At 43.7% G+C, this 27,740-nt stretch overlaps 1 protein-coding gene across 2 annotated transcripts in view; it reads left to right on the forward strand.

Annotated features, from left to right (window-relative positions):
- Positions 1 to 27,740, forward strand: part of TMEM132B (transmembrane protein 132B) — a 221,604-nt gene that overhangs the window by 59,024 nt on the left and 134,840 nt on the right. For both annotated transcript variants that reach the window (XM_032127941.1, XM_032127942.1), the window contains exon 2: positions 4,642 to 5,521. In XM_032127941.1, coding sequence (XP_031983832.1) covers positions 4,642 to 5,521 — 880 coding nt within the window. The remainder of the gene's footprint in view (positions 1 to 4,641; positions 5,522 to 27,740) is intronic.

Consider the following 27,740-nt stretch of genomic DNA (forward strand, 5'->3'; position numbering starts at 1 on the left):
CCAGACTTAGCCTACTCATAGTGCTCAAATGATGTCTAAACTTGTAGTAGACTTCCACAGTGTAATCGTCCTCCTCCTTTTCCTCCTGCCAGGCTTAGGAGTCAGAGTTTTCCCAGCTCTAGCCAGGCCAAACCACCTTGAACAACCTCTCATGCCTGGGGTCTCTGAACAGCATCCCTTGGCTGTATGAGAGAAAGTGACCTACACAGCTGGTCCAGAATGAATTATTTTCCTATAGTTTATGAGTTCCAGAATAGCTTTCCTTGTGTAGACACCCTTTTCTGGGATACAGTGTGTTTTTATTCAAGGCTAATGCCTGCAATTCCAGAACAAAATCATTATTATGAATAGAGCCATTTTTATAGCGGAATAATGTACATGTGTAGTTTGTATCTTTATGGTGTTTCAGTGAGGGCTGGTGGGAGGGCCTGGTGATTTTTCTCCTGTACAGACAAGCCATTGATTGCCTCTATGAGTCATGGATAACATCATAGCACTTACTGGCACCACATTACTTGAAATTATTCCTCTTTTACAAAGAGGAGTGTCTGTATGATCTCGCTCTACAGTTCTGATGATGCTGCAGGAAAGATGAATTTTAACATTTTCACAGTTTTTCCACAGGTGCAGGATTGGCTTCTTGTTTGTTTTCAGAGAAAAAGGATATTGAAAGAGTTGCAATTTTAAACAGTTGTTGTTCCTTGCACCTCCAGCTTCAGAATTACTGATGGCTTATGGAAGACTTGGCTCCTGTTAAGTAGCTCACTAAAGCAGAGAGAAGATTTAGATGTGAAATTTGGATTTATGCTCCATCAGGAGCTATTTTCCTTTCTAGTTACAAAATGCTGATTTTAAAAGACCTTCCTCTTACTACAACTTAAAATAGATTCATTGTTTTTAATTCTGATCTGCCACTGCCACCACTATCTCCCAGCAGGATACTTGTTTTATTTCTTATTAAAAAGTATGAAATCTAAGAAATGGAGCTTCAGTGAAATCTTGAGTTCCATGAATGGCAGATTTTTATTGCACAGTCTGACCTGCAGCTGTGGCTTTGCATCTGTTTTAGTCCTGTGCTGCTTTTTGTGGCGGCAGTCCAGGGTCAAGTGAGATTAAAACCAAAACTGGTGGATAATTTTATGGTTAGATAAAAAATTATCAAGAGAAGAGAAAAGAAGTTTCATTTGAGGCTTGAGCTGGGCAGGGTAAGAACCAGGAAGGGACATCTCTGATGCACAGCATTGCGTGCTCAGTTCTGTGCCTGGTGCCTCCTCTCTCTCTGCGCCTCAGAGACATCACAAGGGTGTTTTCTTTCCATCTGTACTCTCAGAGTTTGCAGGATGAGCTGGACTGTGAGGATACTGCCCAGCTCTGGAGGGAAGGATTTTAGGTATAAAATTGCAGTGATGAGGTTTTAAAAGTTGACCTGTTGCTTTAGGGGTCAGCAGTTGGCTGATCCAAGTAAGCATCTTAACAGGGGCAAAGCACCTGCAGAGAACCTGTTACAAGGGAAAAGTTTTTCAGAAATTCAAACTAAATATCTCAATTCACATCCAACAGTGTCTTATTTCCACGCATCTCTCCTAAACACCCCCAGTGCCCCAGCAGTCTGAGCAAACCCAGTGAGGAAGCACTGGGCTCTGGGGATGCTCATTTGGTCTCCATTTATTTTTCCTCAACTCTTGCTCTCTTTTGGTGCCTAATTAGAACTAACTCACGGTCTGGTGTAATGTTCTGCCCTCTTTGATCTTGCTGGAGTGCTCCTTAAAGGAGCAGGTGATTTTTTCATCGCATTATTGCACACCAGAAAGCTCCAAATGTGTCTGGTTTCTGATTGTTGCTGTAAGGAGATTGATGCTGTGGTGCTGATGTGCTGAATTAAAAAGGTGGGGTGTTGGCCTGCCATCGTATGAAGTATGTCTTTTTAGATGTTCCTACAGCGTCATAAAATGCTACTAAATTCAGATATCATATTTTGTTGCGGGCTGGTTCTAGGACAAAGCCCAGCCCTGTCTAGTGATGTTTATGGCTTCCCATATAAGCCTTCAGACAAAATTTGTATCTCATTTTGTTTGAGTTACAGCAGGATGATATCCTAGTCCTCGTACCAGTTCTGAGCAGAGGCACTGAAAGTTGCCACTGTAACGAAATGGAGGAAAGGGAAAAACATACCTTTGAAACTTCCTGTAAATCACTGCTTGAGAGAGATAAAATATCTGCATAAAGTGTGTGTGGGAGTCCTTTAATGTAAACACAAGTGCCCTTAAGCCTTGTCTTGTTTCTGGTTTGGAACCGTGTCAGTGTTTAAATCTCCTCTGCAACCTGGGGTGCCTTGGGAGAAGGAGATTTTAGCTCTTGCTCCAGAAATCAGAGGGCACTCTTGCTGCTCTGGGTCCTTGCTTATCTGCTTGATTGCTTATCTGTATGGCTGCAAAATTTTTATGATAAATGCAGCTTCTCAAAAGTATTGCTTTCAAATGTAGTTCAGTTTATTTACAGTTAATCCAGAAAGGGGCTTGTCTGCATTTGAATTTTTAGCAAAGAAAAGATACCCTTCCTTCCCTCTCTGCCTCAGCTTTCCAAGAGCAAAGTTCTCTTTTGGGACCTGAGTTGGGCAGCTGCAGAATGGCAGAACATGTCGAAGTGCCCTATAAATAAACCACAGAGCAGAAATGGGGCTGCTAAAACATCCCTTGGTGACTTTCTGCCTGGGGAGGGAGAGCACCTGCTGCTCATCATCCACATCTGGATGAAAGATGGGGAGGGGAAAAGGACCAAGGTCAATTTTCATGAGCAGAATATTGGTTGTCCCATGAGTGATGCCACTACCAGCTGGCCCAGGTCAGGGCTCACAGGGGGAAGGGAGGAGGAGGTTTCTCATCATCTGGGTTTCTGCATTTCACTGTGGGCTGTGCTGGTGTTTTCCAGAGAGGGGCTGATGTTTATGCATGAGAGCAAGGCAGGGGACATCCAGGTGGGGCTGTATTTGCATTTGCTGTAGAGCTGAGAGGAAACCCTGATCTGATCCCCACGTGCAGTGGTGAGAGAAGAGATTGTTGGTAGAGTGTTTCCTGCTGAGATTTTTTTTTTGGCTGCTTTTGTATATTTTTGCATGTTTACTTATTCCCACAAAGAATATTCTAATGGCTGAAAAAAACCCTTGTGAAACACATAAGCATACAGCAAAAGTAAAGGCGAAAGTATTGTGGTGAAATGAGAGGCATTTAAACAAGTGTAGATAATATCAAACTCTTGACAAATAAATGGCCAGAATTTCAAGTGCGAACAAGAGTGGGGCAAAGTCAAATGGATGGGATTTGCCCTAGAATCTGTCTTTGATAAATGTAGGCTTTAAAAATACACAACCTGAAAAAAATACCTTAAATATTAGAGCTTTTATCTCTGCTAAATTATGGCTGCAAGTATCTGAGTCATCTGGCTTGAACAGGTGTAATTGTTTGTGCGTTGTGTATCTGCTGTGCCCAGCCCTGACAAACAGTGAAATCACCACTCAGCTGGGCGAGAGACAACAAGAGCTTTGACCTTAGGCTCTGTCACTGTGCCTTTGTTATCTCTGTGCATTATGGAACTGCTGCATTTTAATTCATTGGGTTTCTGTTTGTTTCCTCTGAGACAGTCCCAGGAGCTTGGATTCACCAGCTTTCTGTTGGAGCATAGGAATTGATAGTTTGAAAGAGCCACTGTTTCTGGTAGAATCACAGCCCAGATTGAATATATCTCACTATTAATTAGAGATCAGCCCAAACCAAAGATGTCTATTTGATCCCTCCCTCCCTCTGGAATCTTTTCTTTCCTGGGAAAAATTGCTCAGCGCTGGCTGGAGGATTGACTATTGTGTTGTAGAGAAACTTCCGTGGTTTCCAAATGTGTTTTATTCTCCTCAGGAATTAAACTGAAAAATCTTTCTGAGTGCCTGAGGACCTTCTGTGTGTAAAGGATTTCTCCTTCTCTCAAGTTCACTCTTGCCTCTAAATCCATCCCACTGAGAGCCCTATCAAACCCCATATATTTTAGTGTGAAAAGTTGTGGTTTCAAGAACACAAAACTTTTATCAGGTTCTTACTAACTTCTAAGCTGCTGACCTGGCAGAATGGATTGGGAGTGATGCAGATGTTCACCCCCCCATTGCACTGTGTGTTAGTGATTGTTAGATTAAAGAAAATATTTGGTTTTTACTGCTTAAACTGTTCTGTTTTATTGCTACTAATATTCAAGAAGCCAGTCTCTTAGGCATAGTGAAACATGGGTGAGAAGAAGCTGAAAGCTTCATCTGATGATTAAAAAAAAAAAAAAATGACTGCCAGTAAAAAGTTTTGGAACTTAATTTGGGATCTGGCCAATCAATCCCCTCTTTGTGGTATCCAGTACTTGATTAATGGCTTTCAGGTAGATATTGGGTTGGGGAAGGTGGAAGGAGAGCTGTACAGCTGATGCAATGGGATGTTTCCAGCCTGAGCTTTGAACCAAAACTGTAATTCCATGGCACCTGTGTCAGATTGTTCTGTGACTGTGGCCAGCAGTATTGATCTCCTGTAATACATGGCTTTTGTCAGAAACCGAGGGCCATGCTAAGCAAACATTTGAGTTGTCTTTCTGTTTCCTTTTCTCTTTGGCCTGCAGTGGTGGAGAGCCGAGGAGGGATCATGGACAGCATCCAGAGATTCTCAAACCTGCCAACATATCTCCCTGCGAGCCCTCACATCTCCAATGCTGATATTTTCTTCTTCCTCAAAGAAGCCAACCAGGATATCATGAGGAACTCCAGTTTGCAGTCTAGGGTGGATTCATTCTTTATATACAAAGCCAAACAGCCACCTGTCCTAAATGCCACGTATGGACCCTTTTCTGTTGAACAACCTGTTCCCTTGGACCTCATGCTGACTTCTGCATCTTTTGGTTTCACAAATAAATTCACTTTTAATTGGAAATTAAAATCTCACATAATCAACAGCTCAATCTATTCCAACAAACCTAAAATACAAACCTTGTTCTATATTGCGGGGAAGGACTGGGATGACTACGATTCTGAGGAGATGCTGCCTTGTGTGAAGATGTTTGCTTTCCTGGAGTCTAGAGAAGTGGTGGCCAGCTGTAGATTGACAGGTCACCTAGGATTATGTGTTGTGGAGTTGGAATTGTCTCCCAGCTGGTTCAGCTCCCCTCCACCCCTGGTTTCAGAGGAAATAGCCTCCCTGGAAGGGATTACTGTGGAGCTCTTCTATAAGATTTATACAGTGGATGGGGAATGCTCTCCAGAGGATGCAAAATGGGAAAACAATATCCATGCAGGTGAAGATAATGAACACCAAGCTTTGTCAGCCATGGAGAGGATTGGTAGCATCGTTGTTTACCCAAATCAAGACAAATTAAAGCAGTCTTCGCTGAGGGTGGATGAAAATATCATTATTCACTTACCACTCAGCCCGGTCAGAGAGGGTGACATTGTGACCTTCCATGTTTTCCTGGCTGATTACTCACTAGCAGACCAATTTGTGTTAAGGTAAGAGAATTTTTAAAGTGTTTTATGCAAAACAAATAGGGGCAAATCAATGCTGGGTGTAATATCTTTGGTTATATTCAGTGTTTTCCTGAGAGAACTTCTGCCTTTCCTCTTCAACAGGGGAAAATTATAAATAGTCTTGAATTATCTGTGTGGATGACACTTTTTGGAACATGGGCACTGATTCTAAAGTGTGAGCTATAAATGCTTGTTTGATTATTTCTTGTTTTAATTCTGTTTGCTTCTAGTCATAATTCTGCCTCTTAAATTCCGCCTCTGTAAGTCAGCCAGGGTAACTGCTGCAATGTGTTTTGCTAAAGAGTTTGCAGGTGGGTTTTCTGTTTCTTTGGTGAAACTTCCCCTGTTTTTATCGACTTTATTGTCATCTTTCCAAAGTGCATTGGATTCATCTTGCACAGGTCAAATGTGGTGAGGAACTCTTTTGTTGCGTTGTACAGAGAGGAGCTGAGAGGTGAGAAAATGAGCTGTGCCTCAGCTTGTGTAGGAATCCTTTGGCAGAGCTGGGATTTGGGGCCAAACTTTGTAAGTTGTCTTCAGTTTTCCTGTAAGATCTGCCCATCTTGCTTCTTCCAGCTTTCCACTGCTTGTTTCGTGGCCCATTTTTGTTCTAGGTTTGGAGACTCTCTGTTGACCTTTACTTGTGAATCTGCCTGTAATAGGAGAATTCAGGCATTTCTAACCACCCTGAGGGTTAGTGCTGCATATTTGTTACGTCCTTAGCTGTCAGACTCTGGGTTCAGAGCTGCATAGGGACCAAATTCAGAGAGAAATGTGAGCCAAACTGGGGGGAATAAAAGGGCCAAAAGGTAATTGGAAAGTGTCATCTGCTGTGAGGACGCGAGACTCATGGGAAAGAAGGAGCTGCAGCCCGTGCAAGGAAACCCCAGAGCAGATTCGTGCCTTACTTCTAACTTTTTCATCTGAGAACAGTGGGAGCAGAACATGACAGAACTGCACTTTGGGGACAGATGTTGAGAAAACAGACAGCAAACCTTATGCAGCACTTTCAAATCATTCAGCGTTTGTGAAATAGCACATGCATATTAATTGCTGCCTGAGTGGGGACAAGTGGCTCAGAGCGCAGTGCTGCTGATGGGGGGAAATGGGTGAGAAATATAATGGGGTTTGACCAAGCTTTAAAAGGTTTGGGTCAGGAAGGGTCTTCCTTTAAACACAACTTATTCATGCTTTTCCATGGATTTACTATTTTTAATTTGCTAAATATGGATTTGGCCAGCATCCACCGTCAGTAGATGGACCGGCCTCACGGAGAAGCTGGGTTTCAGCAGGCGTGTATTGATCCTCAGTGTTAGAGCACAGAGATTATAGAATTTGCCTAAGGCTCTGCAAGGATTTAACATCAGCTCTTAATTCTCAGTTTTTTGTTCTCTTCCCCACACAGATAAAATTTCCAAGGTATTAGAGACAACCTAAGACGAGGAATTTCTAAAATGGCATTTACTTCCTAACAAGTGGTGCAAGGGTAGAGTTTTGATATTTCTGCTGGCCAGGAAATAATCAAAAACTTCTTGAAGAGACACTTTTGAAATTCTGTCTCTCAAAAGCAAAATAGGTCCTGGAATCACTGAGCAAGTGGCTAACCTGGGTTCTCAGGGAAGCAGAAAACAAAGGAGTAGGCAGCTTCCAGGCTGGGGAGCCCCAGGATGAGCCACAAGAGCCTGGCTACTGCTGAGACCTCACCTCGTCCCACAGCCCCTGGGACTTGCATGGCTCCAGCTGACGGGTGTTCTCCCAACATGTGGAACATCCATCTTGGTGCTCCTGAGCTGATGGGAAGGCAGTCAGGTTTCCATGGGGATTTCCTTCTCCGAAAAGTGTACGGAATCTGTTATCTCCAGGAAATGTTTCTGTTACAATAAGTCAGCATGCTTTATGTGCCCAGAAATATTTCCTTGCAAAGTTCACTATTGGCTCTTTGTAGTCTAGCCTGTCTGGGCTTTTATTTGGCTTTGCTTGCATTGTGCTTTTCATCAGAGAAACTGAAAGTATTTTTATTTAATGTTCACTTGAATGCTGAAAGTGAGAGACAAAATGCAATTCTGCTGGAGGTTCACCTGTCCTTCAGAAAGGAAAGAGCACCAGCAACTGTTGCTATGATTATGTTGAATGACATATGTTGGGTCCACAGAGAGATTTTCCAGCTGAAGTTTACATGGAAGGCAGGGAATGATGCTGGGGGAAATACAAGCACTAGAGTGCCTACATCTAATTTATGCAGTTTCCCTCACCAGCTTTCCCTGTTTTTCTGCTCAATGCTAATGTCTGTGAAAACCCAGAAGGTTCTTACATACATAGAATTTCTGTGTGTTACAGCCACAGAAAAATACATTGAAGTGAATGTTTGCCTTGGGAAATATATTTTTGCCTAATATAACTGATAGTTTTTAATCATATCTGTTGTAAGTGTAGCAGGGTCTGGCTCATATGAAAGGATAGATCAAAACCAAGTCATTCTCAGCACAGCATTTGATGCCAGCCTTGAGCTCTGACAGGATGCAAAAGAACAGATACACTCAATTTTATGCACCTCTTTACTATTTCATGCTGTGTTGCATAGTGTATTTTATTTTATGCTGGATTTTTTCCTAGCAGAACTGACTTCAATTCTCATATGGGAGTTGATTCTTTTTTGTTTTGGTGAAATCTGTGATTCTTAAGCAAGCTTGGAAACTGAAAAGCAGTTGGAAGCAGTTCCTTGATTCAGCAATGTGCTGTGTTGAAAGATACCCACTTGTTAGATGCCCGTCCTCCCAGTAATGTCACTGACAGGGTGACACTGCAGCTTGTTTGTGAAGCTCCAGCTATCACTTCCAGTCCCTTCCATCAGTCCAAACTGGTTTTGCTTGGCTTGAGCTAAGTCTTGGTTGTTTGTTTTCGTTCAATAACTCGAGTTTCAGGTGGAGCTGGAGCTCTAGTGGTGCTGTGGTCTGGGGAATTTCTTTTCATACTGGAATCCAGCCAGCATGGCTTGGTGTCAGTGAAGGACCCAGGTATGTCAAGGGGCAGAATTTGGGGACTAAAGTGTGTATTGAGTGCCTTTGCTGAGCCTGCCACTCGTATTGCTGCTGGCTTTGTTGACAGATGATCTATGCATGTGTGCGACGAAATTCTTATGACACCGGAGATTAATTTGTGGCCTTGCTGGTCTGATCTGTACTGCAAAATTCACCATCTGGGAAGATAAATTTTGCCCATTATGTTTGGTGGGTTGTCACTAAGCACAGTTTAACTGTAAAGGTAGGTGCAATGGGCTATGTTGCTGTGATTAAACTCTTTTATGGGCCACCTTGTTAAAAAAAAAAAGGGTAAAAATGAAGGACAGCTTTGAGATTCCAGCAGGACTTGTACATACTTCAGTGTCACAAATTTTCAGGCACTTTTTGTCCTTTGATGTGCTGGAGTATCTCTGTTTCCTGTTTCACTGACAAACTTAGATGAAATGTAGTAAATGAGGAAAGAGAAGATGGAAATCATGACTACAGAAGGGGTAACAGCAACTTTAGTGCTAATTGCTAAACAGAGAAGTCTCCTGATACACATGGAGGAGTTATAAAAGAGACAGGAGAAAACAATTCCTGCTCAACTGGAAGAACAGAAATCTCATCTAATAGCACTGGGAATGACTTCTATTTCTTCTGTGGTGTTTGTTATTATTTAACTCCATCTTGAGACTCAGAGGATGTATTTAAAAGAAAAATGGGAGTCAATCTGTACAGCAGGAGAACATTTAATGAAATAAATGGACAATTGCCCCTTGGTTATAGGAGATAAATAAGGACACTCACTTTAGGAGTAAACAATGGATTTTTGGCCTGTTTTCCAAGTCTCCCCATTTAAACTGTCAGTGAGGACGTGCTGCTCATGAAAGCTGAGCATTAACAGCAAATTGTTGAGTCACGCACAAAACGTGGGGCTGTTGGCATTCCTTACACGTCCCCAACACCAACAACCCATCCTTCTCTTCTGCCCAGTCAGAATGGAACTGGAGATTGGAGATATTCCAGGAATAACAGCAAGGGGCTGAGACCAGGTAATGCATGCCTGGGAAGGGGAGTGGAAGTGGTGGCAGTGCTCAGGATGTGGTGCTGTGGCTGCAGGGGAACCGCAGGACCCTGCACAGGAACTCGCTGTCACTCGCTGCCTTGGGGACAAGGATTATCCACTCCTCCCTGCCCTGCTCCACGCAGAGCAGGGCAAAGATTGCCTTTGGATTGGGGGATGGACCAGGACAAGGTGTAATACATGCTGGGAGACCCTTACTGATTATTCTCACTAGGCAAAATGATATTAAGGATTTATATTAATAAACATATATCCATATGGAGGAGGTTACATCTCCTGCTAAGGAATAAAAATTGCACAGACCATTAGAAGTGACTTACAAGGCTTCTGCGTTAATAATGAAAGATCTGTAGAAGTCTGAGCAGTCGTCTAGAAGGCCAGAAAAAGATCATTAAGAGGATGTCTCCTGCCAATAGCTGCCAAGAGCAAACAAGGGAAAGAAAACAGAAGGTTTTGGATCTGGAAATGCATAGAAAATGAGAGAGTACAGACTGTGGGGAATGCAGCCTGGCTGCCTGTGAGGAGGAGGCTCCACATGGCCTTCATCACTCCTAAGCAAGCTGGTAGGAATGGGGAAGCAGTTACTGGCATTATTACTGGAGAGAGGAAGAAATGATTAACTGAAACATCATTTTAGGATGAAAATTCAGCAGAAATCAGAGTTGAGAAAGGAAAGGAAATACTCTTCTGAAATCAGAAATGCTGGTTCAGATTTAGAAATAATCACAGAAATAAAGCATTACTGGTGGCTTGGGAATAATTCGGTTTTTCGCCCAAGATTTTAATAAACCCAGGATGAATGTTGAGATTGTTGGTTTCTCTTTTCTCTCTGAATGTACATTGGACTAAATGTAAATATGAAATTGCGATAAATAGTAGTAATAAAAAATATCAAGCACTGCAAAGTCTGGAAATACCAGATGTGTCTGTGCAACCTTAATTCAGTCCCCAAGTACTCATGCACTATTTCATATTCCTTGAAGCCAGATTCACAGTATTTTTTTTTCCAGATCTGCTTCATTTGATGCCTATATTGTCTTCCTCCCACTATTTTCTTTTCTTTTTGTTACTGAATGGGAAAGGGAGTAACATCCTTTCAGGACACTCCTATGAAGCCTTGGGGAGCTGTCACCAGAATGGGTTTTTTTGCCTCGAATGAACCATTTCTATAAATTCTCTTTCAGGAAAGGTTGAACCATTCTTTTATTTTTCTTATTTCTGTTTGAGACCAGCTTGTGGCCCAGAAAAATTGGCTGTAGCTGATGAAAACCTGACATGATGGTATGGAGTTATAAATTTCACAAGGATGCTGTGTGAAGTAGTTAGACCTGAATCTCTGCTGGCTGAAGGGAAAAAGGCTTCTTCCCTGGGAGCTGCTGGCAGTGCATGGCTCTGCTGCACATTTATCCACAAGCCAACCTACCCTGGAAAGAGTTGTGCCACACTGGCAACTTCTCTCTCCTTCTCACGTGCCTTAAGATAACCTCCTCTGCCCTAGCCACACTGGAGAGAAAGAAGAAAAGAAACAACCCCCTCATACAGTCTTAAAACCAGTTCAAAATGACAGAAAATAACTCCTCCTTAGAGCTCGAACAATTCTAAAAGCTTAAAAAGCGATGGATCTCCAACAGGGAATAAATGATCCAGTGAATCCTGAAAGACCCTGCAAGACTACAGTCAATAAAGCTCTTTAATGGAATTTTAGATAAAGGTCAACTATGAGCTGCAAGAATCAGCTGTCCATGATCACTGCACAGGCAGAGCAGCAGCCCCAGTGACAGAGGGAAGCCCTGGCAGGTGTTGCATATTGGCTTTGAAGCACTTCCAGACAGGATTGCAGCCTCATGGTGATAAAACAGGGGTTTTCATTGAGATGTTTCCTGATGGAAATTTCTGTTGCCCTGCAAAAGGGGTTCTGGACGTGCTGCTTTGTGCACAAAGCAAGTTCCTGCAGGGTTATGAAGGCGCTGGTAAGGGGAAAGAGGATGGCGCCGGGGTCCTGGTGATTGTGGCAGGTGTCCCCACTGTCTGCTCCTTCCATTGGCCTCCACAGCCTCGGCTCAGGGATGTTCTCTTCTCTTATGGGAGCAGGGAAATGTTTGTAAGAGTTGGAGGGGAGGGTGGATCAAAATGCAGAATTAGATTAATTAAAAATACTTAGCCTGTGTGCATATTCCACCAGTGTTTTTCACTGAGAAGGTGAAGAGTTTGCCAGTTATTTTTAATTTTGGTGGTTTGGTAATATTTCATGTGTGTGGTAAAACACTGAGTACAGCTGGAATGAAACAAGGATCCACTTCCCACTGGAAGAGGTGTTTGGTTTGCCTTGAAACCCTACTTCTTCTTCCATTCAAGCCCTGCCAGCACCTCAGCTATCTCATTCATCGGCCCACCCGCACCTGTGAGCGGTAAGGATGTGGCAATGTCATGTAAATTAATTTGCTGTATCTCATATCCAGAACCATAAAGTAGGAAAAAGGAGAGGTGATTGTGTTGATTTTAAGTTGGTTGGTGCATGAGCAGGTGTCTCAGTGCTGCACTACGAGTGGGTACGTGGTGCTGCGTGTCACTGGTAGCTCTGCATCTTGTTGACACATCAGCTCGTTTGGCACGGGTGTGACAAGTAAGGATTGCAAGAGGAGCCCTGACGAGCTCTTGTCTGCCAGCCTGTTAGCAGGCATTGCTGTGCTCTGCAAAAGGAGAGGATGTGAAAAGCACTTCCCATAGATCTGGAAGGTGCCAATACACCACGTGACTTGACACAAACTCTGCCTTGTTGGTAATGGAAAGAGATTTTACATTTTTAAATGGTTTGGGTTCTACAAGCTTGTTCTAGGCTGAGCCCCATCTCCAAAAGCTTCACCATGACAGCTCCTGCTAATTAACTCCAGACAGCTCCTGCAGAAGCCAGTGCTCGCTCCGGGGCCGGGTGTGGATCTGCAGAGCACTGCCAGCAGAGCTGCACTGAGAGCAAGGCACGAGCTGTGCTTAACATGCTTGTCATGCTGGGCCTGCCTGGGATGGGGATTTTGGAGCAGACCATCGCTTAAAGGACACCCTTGGTTTGTTGCACCTGCTCAGACTCCTCTGTCAATGGGAGGGTGTGTGGGGTGGGGATCCCTTTGGATGAGGAGCTTCATCAGAGGGGTCCCAAAGGTTCAGCCTCTCCAGCTGGCTCAGGGCATCGCCACTGCTCTTCTCCAGAACTTGCTTTTGGTGGGGGCTACCCTGTCGTACCTTTGTTGTGATTAACGTTGGTGCAGCGATGAAACGGGAAGGGAAACCACAGGAGATGGAATTAGGAGCTGAGTTTTGCCTGTGAGCACCCGGCTCTGAGTTCAGTTACCTCCGTTAATGAACACGAAGATGCCTTGAGGTGACAAAACTGCTTCAATTCACAGTATCACAAAGGGTAATTTAAGGAAGACAGCTGCAAGACAAACATTCTCTTCATCCATTTCTTTTATTTTTTACCTTGTACTCAGGTTGGAAACACAGGTCAGAAAAGGTTCCTGTCTTTGAGTGATCATTTCAAGTTTGGGGCACACTGTGGCTCTCTGCAAACTGTGTGTCCTAGTAAACGAATCCCTGGCGGGGAGCTTGGGGGGAGCCTTTGTTTTGGACAATATGCTGAGTAGTCCCTGCTTTGTGCTGCCAGACAATGATGGCATTGATCAGCTTCTTGTACAGCTCTTCATTAGCTGGCAGTGCAGTAAATCAGAGTCTTGTTTAAACAAGTCAGACACAACAGTGACTCGGTCGTTGATGCAGTTACTTCTTGTATTCATTGCATTCAGAGTAATGAATAGTATTAAAAGTAGAAAAATGTGACTACTTTGAAATTTCCTTTTTTCCTGAGAAGTTTTAGGCCCTGCATTGCTGTCATTTCATCCTGGTAAAAACCAGATTACTCTCCCATGAAACTGATGAAGTATTGCTTCGAGTGAGCACATTGATCTCAATTTCTTCATGTCCCCGCTGATGCAACAGAGAGTTGCTTTTGTCCTTGTCTTTACCCATGAGTTTTTGCATGGTCTGACAGAAGAAGGCCAATGTGATAGTTTGCTGACAGCTTTGGGGAGGAAGGACTCTCAGAAAGAGCAGGAAACAGAGTTTTGCAAGAAAATTGTCAACATATCTTCTTGTTTTGGGTGCTGCTCCTGCTCCCCATGCAATTTATGTCAATAAAGGACTCGTAAGAAATGGTTTTGGACAAGGCAGAGCAGGGAGTTGTGCTGTGGGTGAGGTATTTAATGCTTCAAATAGCTCCCATGCCTGCCTTGGATGCTGTACCCGGCCAGGTTATGAAAGAAATCATATTAACAAAGTTATTGGATCCCAGATGAATCAAAAGAGCTGCAGGAGAAGAAAACAGTGACAAATGAGTCTGCCATCCCGAGGCACAGCAAACGGTGCTTACAGTTAAAGCTATTTCACTCCTTGCACCGTTCCCTGCCAGCCCTGGAGCGCCGCGTGGGTGCCAGGATGGGGAAGCCTCGGGCTGGCAGAGCCCCCAAGGCCCCTGCAGTGGGGCCAGTGCTGAGCCACACAGGGGGCACCATGGCAGGAGCTCTTCTTGAGCTTTCCAGAGCCCAGGGAGCTGCTCCTGAGTGCTGTGGCTCTCCTCTCATCTCCCCCCAGCTTTCGACCTGCCAGCCCAACCCCCTGCCCCAAGCAGTGCTGGGTGTCAGTGCCCTGGATGCAGCAGTGCTTCACCCTGTGTTGGGAGTTACGTACGACTACGTAAGAGGGAAATGTCTCTACAATCTGTCCTCCTTAGGATCCCTGGGGAGATGCTGTGGGTTTTCCCAGCAGAGGAGGAATTGTTCTGAGCAGCAGTATTTGCTGGGGTATCCCAGCCAGGAGGGTGCTCTTGGGAGAGCCATGTTCAAGCAGCCCCATGTTTGTGGGGCAAACCTGTCACCTGCGCTCTGCCCCCAACATGCTTTCCTTTAAATTGCTAAGACCAAAATGTACCTTCCTGTCCCCTGCTACATCCTTTTGAAAATTTTCCTGCCAAGTGAACTTTCTCAGTTGCTTTTTTTTGTCATTGTGCGGCCCAACCTTTTGTGGTATAAATGGAGTCCTCAAATGCATTTTCACTAAATCCCCATCTCTAATTGAGCTGGTCCTTGAGGACAGCAAGTGGGAAAGGCAGAGAAGCAGAAGTGTGGGATAGGCAATGCCTTGTTCATGAGCTTTCTCAGTATCTGCTCCAGTTAACGAGGGTCTGGGCAAGAAATGTGCCAAGCAGCTGCAGGGAGCACATGGATGAGCACTTTGATGCAGAACACTGGTGGAAGATGGTAATAAAATGCACCAAGTGATGCTTGGGGACAGTTGGAAAAGTTTGTCCAGTCTTTGGAGGTGACAGAGGGTGAGGGAGAAGCAGTAGCAGACTGTGAGAATCTGGACCAGGATCCAAATGCATTGTGAATTTTGGGTTGGTTTGGATCTGGGAGTTTGGCTCTGGCCCATCTCTAATTTAATTTGCCTGGCCAGAGTCTTCTCTGTCTTACCCAGAAAAGAGGGGTGATTTAATTGACTTCCGTAGAGCTGCTTAGGATTTGTGCCAGTAAAACTATTTGAATTTGGTTGGGTGCAAGGCACATGTGTGTGTGCCAGTGTCCTGGCTTTGTGTTTCTCTGGGAAATTTGTTAGGGGCAGTGGCAACCCCGAGTGGGTGGGTGGGCAGGACACAGATGGAGAGGGAGCAGTCACGTTTGGAGCTCTGTTTTTAACAACACACAGTAACACCAGTAGAACACTCTTAATTGTGGCATTTCCTGCTGTCATCTCCATAATGTGGTGTAAGTACCTATGCTTCTCAGCTAAGATGACTTTTGACTCATTTGCCAAAGCTAATAACCCTTTAAAAATAATTTAAACCTTTTCAGAATTATTTCCCTGATGCTCTTGGGACCAGTAGTCCTTTATTTGCCATAGAGCAGAGACAGAATGAATAGCAGTACTGTGGACTCCCTCAAACAGCGACCTTATGTGAGATGTAGCGATTACAGCAATTAAATCCTCTTTGCCAAGGCAACCAGGGCTTTATTTCTAACTGAAGTTACATTTTTTTCCCCCAAATGAATCTCTTCTGCATGCATTATTCATTTTTCCTTGGAACATTTAGCCTGTGCGAAGTCCACGAGCTCAAATTCAGTATTACTACTTATTAACTATTGTGTTGAGGTAATGTCTAGGACAGACTGCCTCAAGGGGTCAGAGGGCACCGGGTTCCCCGTGCAGCCACAAGCAGAGTAAGGCCATAAACTTTGTCTCAATGTCGGGGTTGAAAACTTAACAGCATTTGTAGAACAACTCGTGAGAGTTTCCATTTGCATTTTGCTTGACTCCAAACCCCGTGTCAAGGAAGTTTGGGGCATTTTGGTCCAATGGACTCTTAGGCCAGTACAGTTTAGACCATACCCTTAAACTTCAGTGTTTGAAGAAGGTTGGTCATGTGAGCTCAGCCTTTTTAAGTCCAATTGCATTCTTGTTATTGTGGCTCTTGCTTGGAGAAGGGAAGGTCAGTGATCAACAATAATGGTTAAGGTGCCACATTTTCTTTAACAATTTTGGAGATTCCAGCTTAGGATGGTCTTTGGAATCCTTTGTTTTTAAAGAAATGTGCTACATGCTCCTTTTAAGATTAGGTGAGTTCATTGTCTCTTTCTGATATTACATAAATAGCCTGTAGATTGACAAGAAAACTGAAATGATTCTGTTTAAATCTGCGTGCTCTCCTAAGAAATCTACATTCATTATTCCTGGGATGACTGAAAGATTTACAATACCTTATAATCTGGTATCATTTCATCCTTCTTCTTGGTATTATTAATCACCTTGTCATAAAATGTCAGGAGAACTTTGTTCAGCTTGCATGATTTGGGCTGAGAAAGCCATACTTTAATATTAATGTTTCTTAGGAAATTGGGTAGATATCTTTGCATTCTGGGAACCATAAAATGGATGAATGATGTCCTCTGACTAGACATTAGATGCTTACAGGCTGCTGAAGCTGAAGAATGGTTGAAAAAGCCCTGCAGCTGTACCACTGTGGGAAGAAAAATGACCTTGCAGAGCAGATCTGGTTCAGGTCAATATTTGGTTGCAGAGATCCTCAGTCAGGAGTGCCAGGCAGGATGGTGTTTGTGGTTCTCCATGGTAGAGCTGGGACTCTACCTTGGCATGGCCACGTCGCTGACTGTGTCTCACTGGGGACACGAAACTCAGGTCCCAGTTATTCGGTCATTTGAAGATGCCGGGTTGCATTTCCTAAGCCTGGAGGCAGTCAACCAGGATCCTGGCTGGGTTTCAGCTGCAGTAATTACAACTTGCCAGCTCAGATTTTCTCTGCCTCTTAAATCACATCCGCTATTTTTCACTTCCTTTGCTAAACTGCTGTGTCCCCTGTGCTGTTGTTGGTGATAATAGTTCTAATGCTTTGCCTGTTTATGTAACGTTACATTATCTGTAATGTCTCACGGTGTTTGTACAAGAAATGTCTGTCACTGCTTTCATTTTACAAATCACTGTTTTTATTGCTCATGTTCCAGTGATACACCTCAAAGAGCAGATGCTTTCCCAAAGGAGGAAGGGAATGCCTCTTTTACCCTCAAACTGTTATTTTTCAGTAAGGACTGGGAGGCTGATGGGATGCTCCTGCTTTGTCCTTTGGGTCTGTTACCAAGGCAAATAGATTTGGGATGGCCCACAGAGTACCCGACTGCAGGGTGGTGAGTTGGTGGGCAGGGAGGTGCCATCCTGCGGGTGCCCCCCAAAGGGTGATGCCCAGACCCCGGCCTTTGCCAGCCCTCCCGTATCCCTCCATCCCGGCTCCGCTCGGGGGATGCAGGGCGCGCACAGGCTCGGATGTGTGCGCAGGCCAGGAGAGGGCAGAGTGGACTTGTGTCTGGAGCAGGAAACTCCGCAAAAGTCACCAGTGGGAGGGGAAGCGTTCTGGGAGGAATGGGGCTTGGTGCGGGTTCAGGTGTCCCGGCTGGGAAGAGAAGCTGTGTCTCGGCTGTGATCCCCCGGAAAGAACTCAAAGCATCACCTCCCCTGAAAATGGCTCAGTGGGGGGACATTTAGCAACTTGTTCCTCGCTGTGCAAGCCCCTGCGAAGGGCAGAGACCGGCAGCCTGCAGGGCAGATCTCACAGTGAGGAGCGGGGGCTGTCCTCCACACATCCTGGGGTGCACCCAGGCTCGGGGCTCGGATTTGCAATTTGCTACCCCAAATTGAAATGCTTGTAGTGTGGTTTATTCCTTTCTTCCCCCCCCGTGCCCTCTTCCTTAAAGGATTTCTGAAAGCTGTTGCATTTTCTCTTTATGAATGCACTGTGCCTGTTGCGTGAACTGGATATTGCAAATGCACTTCATAAAGCAAATTTCCCTGCTGGTGTGAAGGTTAAGAAGCTGTAAGTGAAGTTGTCTCTTTGCAGAACAACTTTCTTTTTTGGACTTGGAAAACAATGGAAATGTAGTTAATGTTCGGCCTGACAGAGTCTTAGCAAACATATTAAGGGCTTCATTTAATAAAATCATATTTCACTTTCATAGATAAGAAACAGAATAGACTTGAGTCTTTTTTAATGAATAAAGTCCTTAGCAAGGCACTTGCAATCTTTCTTTATGTAAGGCTTATTCTCAGGTTTTTTACTTTTAGGAGCCAGGAAGATTTAGTGCAGCATTTTCTAAATTGTGTTGTGCTTTCTTTGGAACAGAATGGAAAGGGAAATGTGTCTTAATGTTAAACAGACGTGAAACAAAAATGTGGTTTTTCCCCAAAGAAAAGTTTAACATTTGCAAGAAAAATGTTCTTCGTGGCAATTTCAATTCCGTTAAAAACACATTTACTGTCAGAAAATAATGGTGCTGGATGAGCTCTAATAATAAACCAATTTGTGGGTACCATGGGAGTGGACTTTTTCAGCCTTTTGTTGTAAGTCATGCTGGAAGGGCTGCCACTGGGCTACAAGAGCACAGATATTTTCACACTGGGATTTGTGTCTGCTTGAATTATGTGAATAACTCCATTGAAGTACAACTGGGAAAAAATTCATCATGTGACTTCTTATTAAAACATTGCTTTTTTACTCCGTTCAATGATGTTTGAGCAGCTCCATGTATTTTTCTCTCAGATTTCTCTTTTTAATTCTTTTTTCTTAAATGCTCTGTGTGCACAGTGCCTCGATTGTGCAACACCCAGAGCACGTGGCAGCAAACTCCCAATTTCTGCAGCTCACAAATGCCATCGATGGGCTGCATGTGAGCTGCATTCCTGGGGCATCGGGCTTGTGCAGCCTCCCCTTTCCTTCATTATCCAATCTGTTGAGATCAGCAGGTGCACCAAAGCATGCAAATTTAAAATTTGCTTTGAGGAAAATGGAGTGGTGTTTTTTTCCCTGGAATGAGCTGTTTCTCTGAACATCGCTACCAGCTCTCTTGCTTGTGAGGATATTTGCACAAATGGAATGCAAAAGTGGTACAAATGCAGCCGAATTGAATACATTTACAGCTGTAAAAGGCTCGGCTTTTGCAGGCTTGTAAAAAATCTCTTTGGGGTGAGGACTGTCACTTTGTGTAGATTTACAGAATCTTGTGTAACAGGTCCCTAAACACATCAGCCTTCAGGTGCCACTGCAGCCTGATGGGTTCAGTGCTGGTGACAGTGACAACGCTGGTCCCACCCAGCTTAGACCACCTGCAGGTGTCTACAGCAGCACAGGTACCTTTTATCCTCTCTGGGCCCCAGTCAGTCATGCTTGATAACATTGTGGAAATTGGATTTGTCAACTAGTAATCCCTTAGTGATCGATAATTCGTTGTAATTATGCGCTATTTAAGTGCTGAGGAGAGAAAATGGAAGTTTGTGGCCGGAGTAGGAAATGAAGAATGGCAGGTACACCAAGGTGTTCAGCAAAAGAGAAATTCAGTTAAAGAACTGAACTTGCACAAGGAACAAAGTGAGTCAAACTGCCTTCTCCAGCCAGGCCAGGTCACACAGCTGGAGGGGCAGGAATGATTAGGCTCAGCACAATAACGTAATCCTTAGTGAGCTTGCTGCCCATAAAGCATCATGACTTGGACAACAAGGAAGTTTGCTTTTGTTTGTAGTCTCCCAGAAACGTGCCCAGTGTGAAATGTCACAAACAAGCTGTTACCTGTGAAGTATTCTTTGAAACTTCTCCTGTGTTTATGATCAAAGCTCCTTCCCCCACTTCGGTTTGAATTTTTGTCCAATATATGAGCTAGGAGAAGCTGAAGTCCTTGCTTGAGTGTTCACTCATGGGACTGTGCCATCCTCTGCACTCTCTCCAAAAAGGTACAGCCTAGACATGTGGTTTGGTTTCAGATGGAGGAGGAAAGGTCTTCCTTCTCTTCTTTTTGCTTTCTTCTCTGTTCCAAAGACCACAACAGACCAGGTTTCCAAATGAGCAGGAATGTTATTCCAGCTGTCTCTGAAAATCTACTTGTGTCTGTCCTGGGATTTCTCTACCAACTTTGCAGTTAAATCTGCCACTGGTAATTCTTCTCAGTCAAAGAGCCAGAGAGGGTCTGTGTTTCTTTGTAGTTATACCCATGGGTGATTGCTCGTGTGGCTGATTGTCACTCTCTAAATAGACGTGCAAAATGAAACTGTTTAACTGCAGGAGGTGGGAGTGAAGGAGCTGGAGTAGACCTATTACCCAGTGGTATGTGAGAAAGAGACAGCAAAATTTATGGTTTCTGAAGGAGCAGTATATTTTTAAGCTTCTTGTATTCCTACACTTCACAGCCCAGATTAGCAGATTGTTGACAGCTCCATGATATATTTGCTGTCACCTGGCTGGAGTCCGAAGCAAGTGATAAATTTTTAGTTTGAATGAGCTCGTGTGACATGCAGTGACAGATATATTTTTTGTTACTACAAGTATGTAGCGTGTCCTGTGCTTGGGGATTTTGGTGCTATTCTTGCTGTGGTCGTGAGTGATTTGCTTGCTTTCCTTATGCTTCTGTTTCACCACCCAAGGAAAGGTGGGGAAAGTGGCACATTCCTCATTTGCTGTGATGGCTCCTTCTTTTTCTGCTGTGTTGTAGTGTGACACAGGCTCGTATCATCTTCTCTGGGTTCAGTAGAGACCATCTGCTGGCAGGAGGGAGCAAGTGCTCTGTGGAAAAGAACCCAGCATTTCCAGTTGCTGTTGCTGAATTTTGCGTCTCTTGGACATATGTCACAGGAATTTACATTCAAAAACTTGGGGTGTTTTTGGAGTGATACTGCTACATTCTGGGAGGATACACCTCCCAAAATACACATTCAAGATAGGAGAAGGGGTATCAGGAATCTGTTTTGTCTTCACATGACTGAACACTTGGAGGACCTGACTTTACAGATTCTGACTGTGGGTAAAACCTTAGTGCTGTATAGTGGTGAGCTCTATTCGGAGGAAGTTTCATGGTAGAACACAGCAAACAAAAAAATGTGAATATGCATGATTAAAATGCCTGCTTTAAACTTCATGTCATATTCTTAATACTAAATTGGTGTTAAGGAGTTCAGCTTTCCCAGACAGTTTTCTTGAGGTTTTAAACCCTGGATACTTCCAGAGAGCATGAGATTTGGTGCCAACAGTCCCTCATATGATAGGGCCTGTGCCATTTTTACATACCTTGGGGTGAAGGGCACAATAATTCATGGATTACAGGGATTAATATTGTTTCTTTTAAATGTAAGTTAAATATTTTTGAAACAAAAGAATTATCCAGGTCCATAAACCCAGTTTACTTTGAAACAGATGGTAGAGACTGAGAGGGATCAAGAGACAGGGAAGCTGCATCTTTGCATATCAAGGAAAAGCTTTGCTTTTGTGCAGGCACAGCAAGGGATAAAGCCCAGGCAAAAAGCTTGAGGGTTGTGTCTACTCAGCAATACCTTGAGAGGGGCCACATGTGGAGCTGCCATTCTCTGCCTGGATTAGTGGGGCTGTGTTTTGTGGGCAGATGAGGATCCATGTCCTGTCCAGAAACATCTCTTGTCTGGGTTTGAGTCTGCCCCCGTGACAGTTCTCTGCTGCTTGCTTCTTGCTCAGACCCCACATGTCCTCCTCCAGCAAGGGTGGAGACCCTGTCTGAAGCATCTCCAAAACTCTGATGTGCTTAGACATCAAAAATGGAAGGAGCACCTCTCTCATGGTGATTGCCTGCCTTAGGGGAGAGAGCATATGTACAGCAAATGGACACTTACATAACCCTATTAGCTTATACTGGCTGATTTCAACTGTTGGTTTGCCACGGGGAGCTGGAGGAGAAGAATTAGGTAATATAAATAGAAAGATTACATCCTCCAAAAGAGCTCCATTCAGCACATATTGCTGGCTGGCCTCATGGTTCAGAGCCGATAAGCAAATTTGGCCTGAATCCTGTTGCAGCATTTGATGATGGCACCAGCAGAGCAGAATTGGCAATATCAGCAGAGGTGGATGCTGTGGATGTGATCCCTGCCATCCACTGCCCGCAGCGCTGGCTGCAGGAGCCTGCACTCTGTGGCAGAAACCTAGGGCCAAATTAATTGTGATTAATTTTGATTACAGACCATTCCCTTTGAAGTGACTCTCAAGATGAATTTGTCCCATGCGTGCTTTAAAGGGCAAGTTGCTCACAAGTGCTTCTTCTAATGCATCCTCCAGGTTTAGTTCGGATATCTTCTTTTTTTTTCTTTCAGCAATTGGTTCCTGGTGCAAATACAGACACTTTGCATTAATTCCCTGCAGGGCTTCTATGCCATATTTTTTGGCTTTTGAGTGGCATTGTGGAAAACATGAAAGCATTATGGTAATGATCAAGGCCAATTCTTGTGTTCAAATATCAGGGAAAAAAACCTGTGATGCTTAATCATGCAAAAATCCTCCTAAGAGCTCATTTAAGGGAGTGTTTGAGTGGGGACCTCAAGATCTGGCCCCTAGTGCATGATGGATTTTAACAACAGCGAGGTAGTGATTAGGTGGAAGAATGTAAGTACAAGTGGTTGAAGTGCTGGCATGAAAAAAGAGTGAAGAGTATTGTCCGTTCAACACCACAAGGAGTTGCATATTATTATATTTAATGAAAAGGAAAGTACAATGAATGCACTTTAAAGTGAATTCCTCCCACCGTTCTTTCCATTTGTTTGGGAATATTCTGTGGGACTGACTGAAGGCTTTGTCTGGTCTAGCAGGAGCCTCTCAGCTGCCTAATAGCAGTGCAGAAAGTGTGGCACAGCACCTTTTCTTACTTATTTACTGATAAAAAGGAGTGTTTACAGAAAGCTGTGCTTTACCCCCACTTCAAGAAAAGCCACCTGCTCCACTCCTTGGGGTCTTCTGAAAGCTCTCATAATGGGAAGCATTTCTCACTATGAACAAACTGCCAAATGCATTTGAAATGGAAAATTTCTGATTGAAATGGGCATCTCAGAGCTTCCAGCTGCTGGCGACACTATGGCAAAACAATTGCAACGTTTGCAGTCGCTTTGCAGGAGCTGCTTATCTAACAATCAGGACAACTTTAAATATTTATTTGAAACTGGTTGGTTTCAAGTATTGAAAAAACCTGTTTTTTTCCCTTCTTTGCCTAATTAAAATAGGGTGATGTGTTTACCCATGTCATGAGAGCTCAAGGTAGGTCATTTCAGGGCCTTGCAGGTCTCTGCAGAGTAGGAGAGGAATTTGGAAATGTTTGGGTTCACTTGGAAGCTGTATTTTGAAGACCTTTCTAAGTAAGTGTGAAGATTTCAAGGAGGGATTGGGAGCAGAGGAAAACTCCCCAGATATTTTTTCATTCATAAGTAGTGATTGAGAGGAGCAGGAAGCTCTGAGGTTGGGGCACTGGCCAAGGACTCAAACTTGAACTGAGTTGGTTTTCTGTGTCATCTTTCCCCATTTTCAGCTAAGGTAGATGGTGACCTCCAGCTCTGCTGCCTCCCATGTTCTCTGCTCACACCTGAGCCCTGTGCTTGGGTAGTTTGTACTTGGGGGACCTTTTGGTGGGTTCCCCACAGCTGGGCTCTCACTCCTTTTCCACAGTTCATTAATCTCCAGCAAAGCTTTTTCTGACTCCACAACCGTGACACTCAAGTGCAGGACTCTGGAGAAAAAGTCTTGTGCAGGCACTGGTGTGGCTGCAGCAGCTGCTGTGTCATGGGCTGGTGGTGACTGGGAAGAGAGGGGCTGTCCATCTCTGTGTCCCAGAAAGTTCTGTACATAGGTACAGAAAGTGCAGAAAGTCCTCTGCCAACTAGGAAATGTGATTTTGAAATTTATCCTTACAAGTCCTTCTGACAGCTGTTCCTATTAGGAACTCAATCAGTACAGCATTGTGAATTCAGTCAAGTTTTCCCTTGACATGCTATAAATGTATTAAGTGATGAAATGTCATAGAATCAAAGCAAATTTGCACTTATTCCAGAAAGAAATCTGAATATGTAACTGTTGGAGTGGTGATGGGTAAGCAGAGATTTGCATTCCTTTTGCTGCATAATGGAAATTCTGAACAGTTGGGTTGACCTCCCAGCTAATGTAGTGGTAATCCTGCCATAGCCAAATCGTTTCTCATTTCTAACCATTTTTGGCCAAGTTTGAATCCAAGTGTTTGTGTCTGGTTGGTTCTGGTTTGCAACTGAATGATTTCCATTAGTAAAGGTTCTGACTCCACTGTTGTACTCCTGTGTACTCTGTGCAGAATTCTTCTTCCTGAGCTGTAGGAAGTGATCAGGGATGGAAAGGGGGGACCTCTGGCAAATCTCTTATTGTTTAAGCAAACTGCCTCTTGTCTTGAGTCACCTTGAAGGAAGTAGCTTTCCAGTAAACAAAAGGGAAAATCTGCTTAGTACATTTTTGGTTTTGATTGAGCCTGCAACTTCCAGCCGGCTCTGCCACTAATCTGCCTGATGTATGAATGGGCATCTTTTAAGAAGCTGCGGCCCAAAATTAATTTCAGCAAATGCATTTGCTCTTTGAAGAAACCCTGCTAAGGGTTTGAAGTCTGGAAATGCTGCAGCTGTTGGGAAGCTTGTCAGGCTCAGGAGGAAGAGCTGTGCTCTTGCTGGACATGTGGTGGGGTCGGGAGCGGGTGGATGTGGCGGCTGAGCTGGTGCTGCTCATCCTGCTGTGCCCTGTGGGACTCACACCTGCCTTCAACCCTCCTCAGGACCTTCCTGGGACAGACCCATTATCCTGTCCAAGGGCCTGAGGTCTGCTGGTGACTGAGCCACCCATAATACACACTGTCATCTCCCAGACAGAGCTTTCCTGTCCCCTGGTTTTTGTCACACGTCCGCATTTGTCGCTGCCGCCTCAGCGCAGTCGCCGGCTGTGGGAGCCTTTCCCAGTGCAGCTCTCTGCAGCGAGTGACAAAAAGCCCCTCCAAGGCATCGAGGTCTCCTTGGTTTGTTTCAAGCCTGCACATCTTGAAATTTTCCCACATTTTTGTTCAAGCCAAAGAAAACTTCCATGCATGGGGTAATCTTAAGATTTGGCTTTATAACCTAAATGCAGCCGATGTTGCTACATCAGTGCAGGGTGGTTGAGCTGAGTGAAGGCTCGGTGTTGTCTTCTCCCTTGTTCTCCTCTCCCCTCCACAGTGTATAATGCATTTGGAGCTCTCAAAGGCCATTTCCATAGCGTTGTGATTCATTAGTAATTATACTGCTTTAAATCCATTGTTCGTTTACTTTTCATAAAAGTCCCCAGATTTAAAATCCACTTTCCAACTTTTATTTCATTCAGATTTACATTGGTCTTGGGGAAAAAAAAATCCTGTGCACTTTGCCTTTTAGCATCTGCTTCATTATCCATTATATTTCGATACTTATTTATTCCAATGAAGGATTATAAATGTTGAAGCATTCTGCAGAAAGTCAAATGAACTGCCAGCAGTAAATAGTATTTTTGATCAATTTATTCATTTTTCTTTCTGTTTGCAAATTGCTTGTAAATATGCCTCCATTTGTACAACTTTGGAATTATTCTGCAAAGAGATTACTCAAGTTGTTTCATAGTAAGCAGAATTTCATCTGATCAGCTGTAACTTAGTGTTATTTATTTTTAAGAGTAAGCCTCCTGTTTATGCAGTGCTTTGGCAGCACGGGCTGTCCTGGTGCATTGGCTTGCACACTTTCTCTAGATCAACTTTTAACTAATTTGTAGGAGTTAAATAAATACCCATGACTGTGCTGTTTTATTCCTAGCTTTGACACATTTCCAGCCCTTTGTCCTTGTTTGCTTTAGGATTCAAGCTCTTGGTCTGCATTCAGGTTGCAATTAGTTCTTCCCCCAGCATTTCCTAGCAATTCTTAATGGGCATGACCTGCCCTATCCATTTATTAGCCAGCTCTTTATCAAAAGTCTTTATCATAGCACTCTCTGAAACATCTACAACCTACAAAATCCTGAAAACTCCTCTGCAATGAATTTCCAATCAAATTTCTTTGCTCCACAGAGCAGAGCTGACTTGTGCACAAGTTCTTAAGGTGGGCATAATTGTTCCTTGTGAGACATTTAATGAAAATGAAATCTAAAATCAATGGTCATCTGCTGAAACAGCATCTTCCTAGAAATTTAGGATTTGAGCTTAATAGTACTTCATTACTGGCATCTTTGTCTGATGGTCCTGGGGAATCCAAGTGGTCACAGAGTACTTTCTCCCCTTATGCAATGCTCTACCTGGCTATGTGAAAGTAGTCTTCCATCAAGTGTCATGTTCAGCATAAATTGAGAGTGTGGAGGAGGCTGCACTTTTAAACCTGTGGCAGGAAATCACATTAAATTCAATGTAATTACATTGTTCTAGAAATGTGATTATGTGTTTCAACTACCAGCCTCCCACTAAATTACTTCAGATCAGTCTCAATCTGTGAAATGAAATCTGCCTGATTTAGATGTAAAAAATGCAATAAATATGAGGAAATGCATTTTGCATTTATATTTTATGTTCACCTCTGACTGTTACATTCTCCAAATCTAGCCTTTCCCAATCTCACCTGCTGCGTGCAGGGAAATTAAACCCCGACTTTGCTTAATATCATAATTTAGTCTTTGCAGCACCATGTGTGTGACACTGGCTACTTAATTCCATGTAAAACTGCAGAGAGATCTTAAATGCAGGAATATTCAGTAGAGAAGGGGCTCCCCAAGTGAAAATAAGACAGAATGTTTCCAGGACTAAGTCAGAACTTGAATGTAGTGGTACTTCTGAGGTTTCACTGTTCCAAAAGGAAGAAAAGATGGATAATACTGGTATTTCTGATAGATGAGCTTGAGATTGCAGCTTTCAGGCCCATTTTTGGAACTCACTGCTAGTCTGGTGGGCAGAGTGTTAAAACTGAGAATAGTTGTGCCTGAAGTTAATTGAGGATGATGTCTTGACAGTGAAGATTCAAGTCAGGAAGGCAACACCACCAGGAAGGAACGGAGCACTCTCAGCGCCACTTAAAATCAAGAGATGTCAGTCTTATATTTAGTGATTTTTTGAATGGTGCCTTTGTAATTTGAGCTCTTCATCAGCAAATCAGATCATTTATAGCCTAGATATCAGACTAGAAAGCAATCTCAGCCCAGTAACACACTGTCTTCACTTTTAATATCCACAAGCTATTGACATTGGTAATTGAGACTAAGGCTTCATATCATCAATTACTGCAGACACTGTCCCTTGAATGCCTCGATACTTGACTCTAGGATAAGGTCAGTAATTCCTGGGGGAAATAATTACAACCACAGTCACACAGGCATTGACAAACACCACCTGTGCAGGAAACTGCTCTGAAAGGTGAGTTCCAGCTTGGTGTTAATGTTGCAACTGGAAAACAGTTGTGACTTGTAGGTGCAAAATTGTGTCCATAAAAATACAGGGCAGATTGCTTTGCTTTTGCTTCTTAATCCCATGGATCTTCTGTAGGAACAAGCAGAGCCGTTGGATCAGGCTGCATTTCTCAACCTTTTAGTCCCAACAGCATCTCCATGAGAATTGGTGACTCCTTGAAGGGGGAGAGTTTGATTTATGAATAAATCTTCTCCAACTGTCTCTTTAACTTAAGTACAAGATAATTTTAAGCCTCCCTCCCCCACCTCCTTTCCATATGAAGTCTCAGT

Source organism: Corvus moneduloides, chromosome 18, assembly GCF_009650955.1.
Source record: "Corvus moneduloides isolate bCorMon1 chromosome 18, bCorMon1.pri, whole genome shotgun sequence".
Lineage (NCBI taxonomy): Eukaryota > Metazoa > Chordata > Aves > Passeriformes > Corvidae > Corvus > Corvus moneduloides.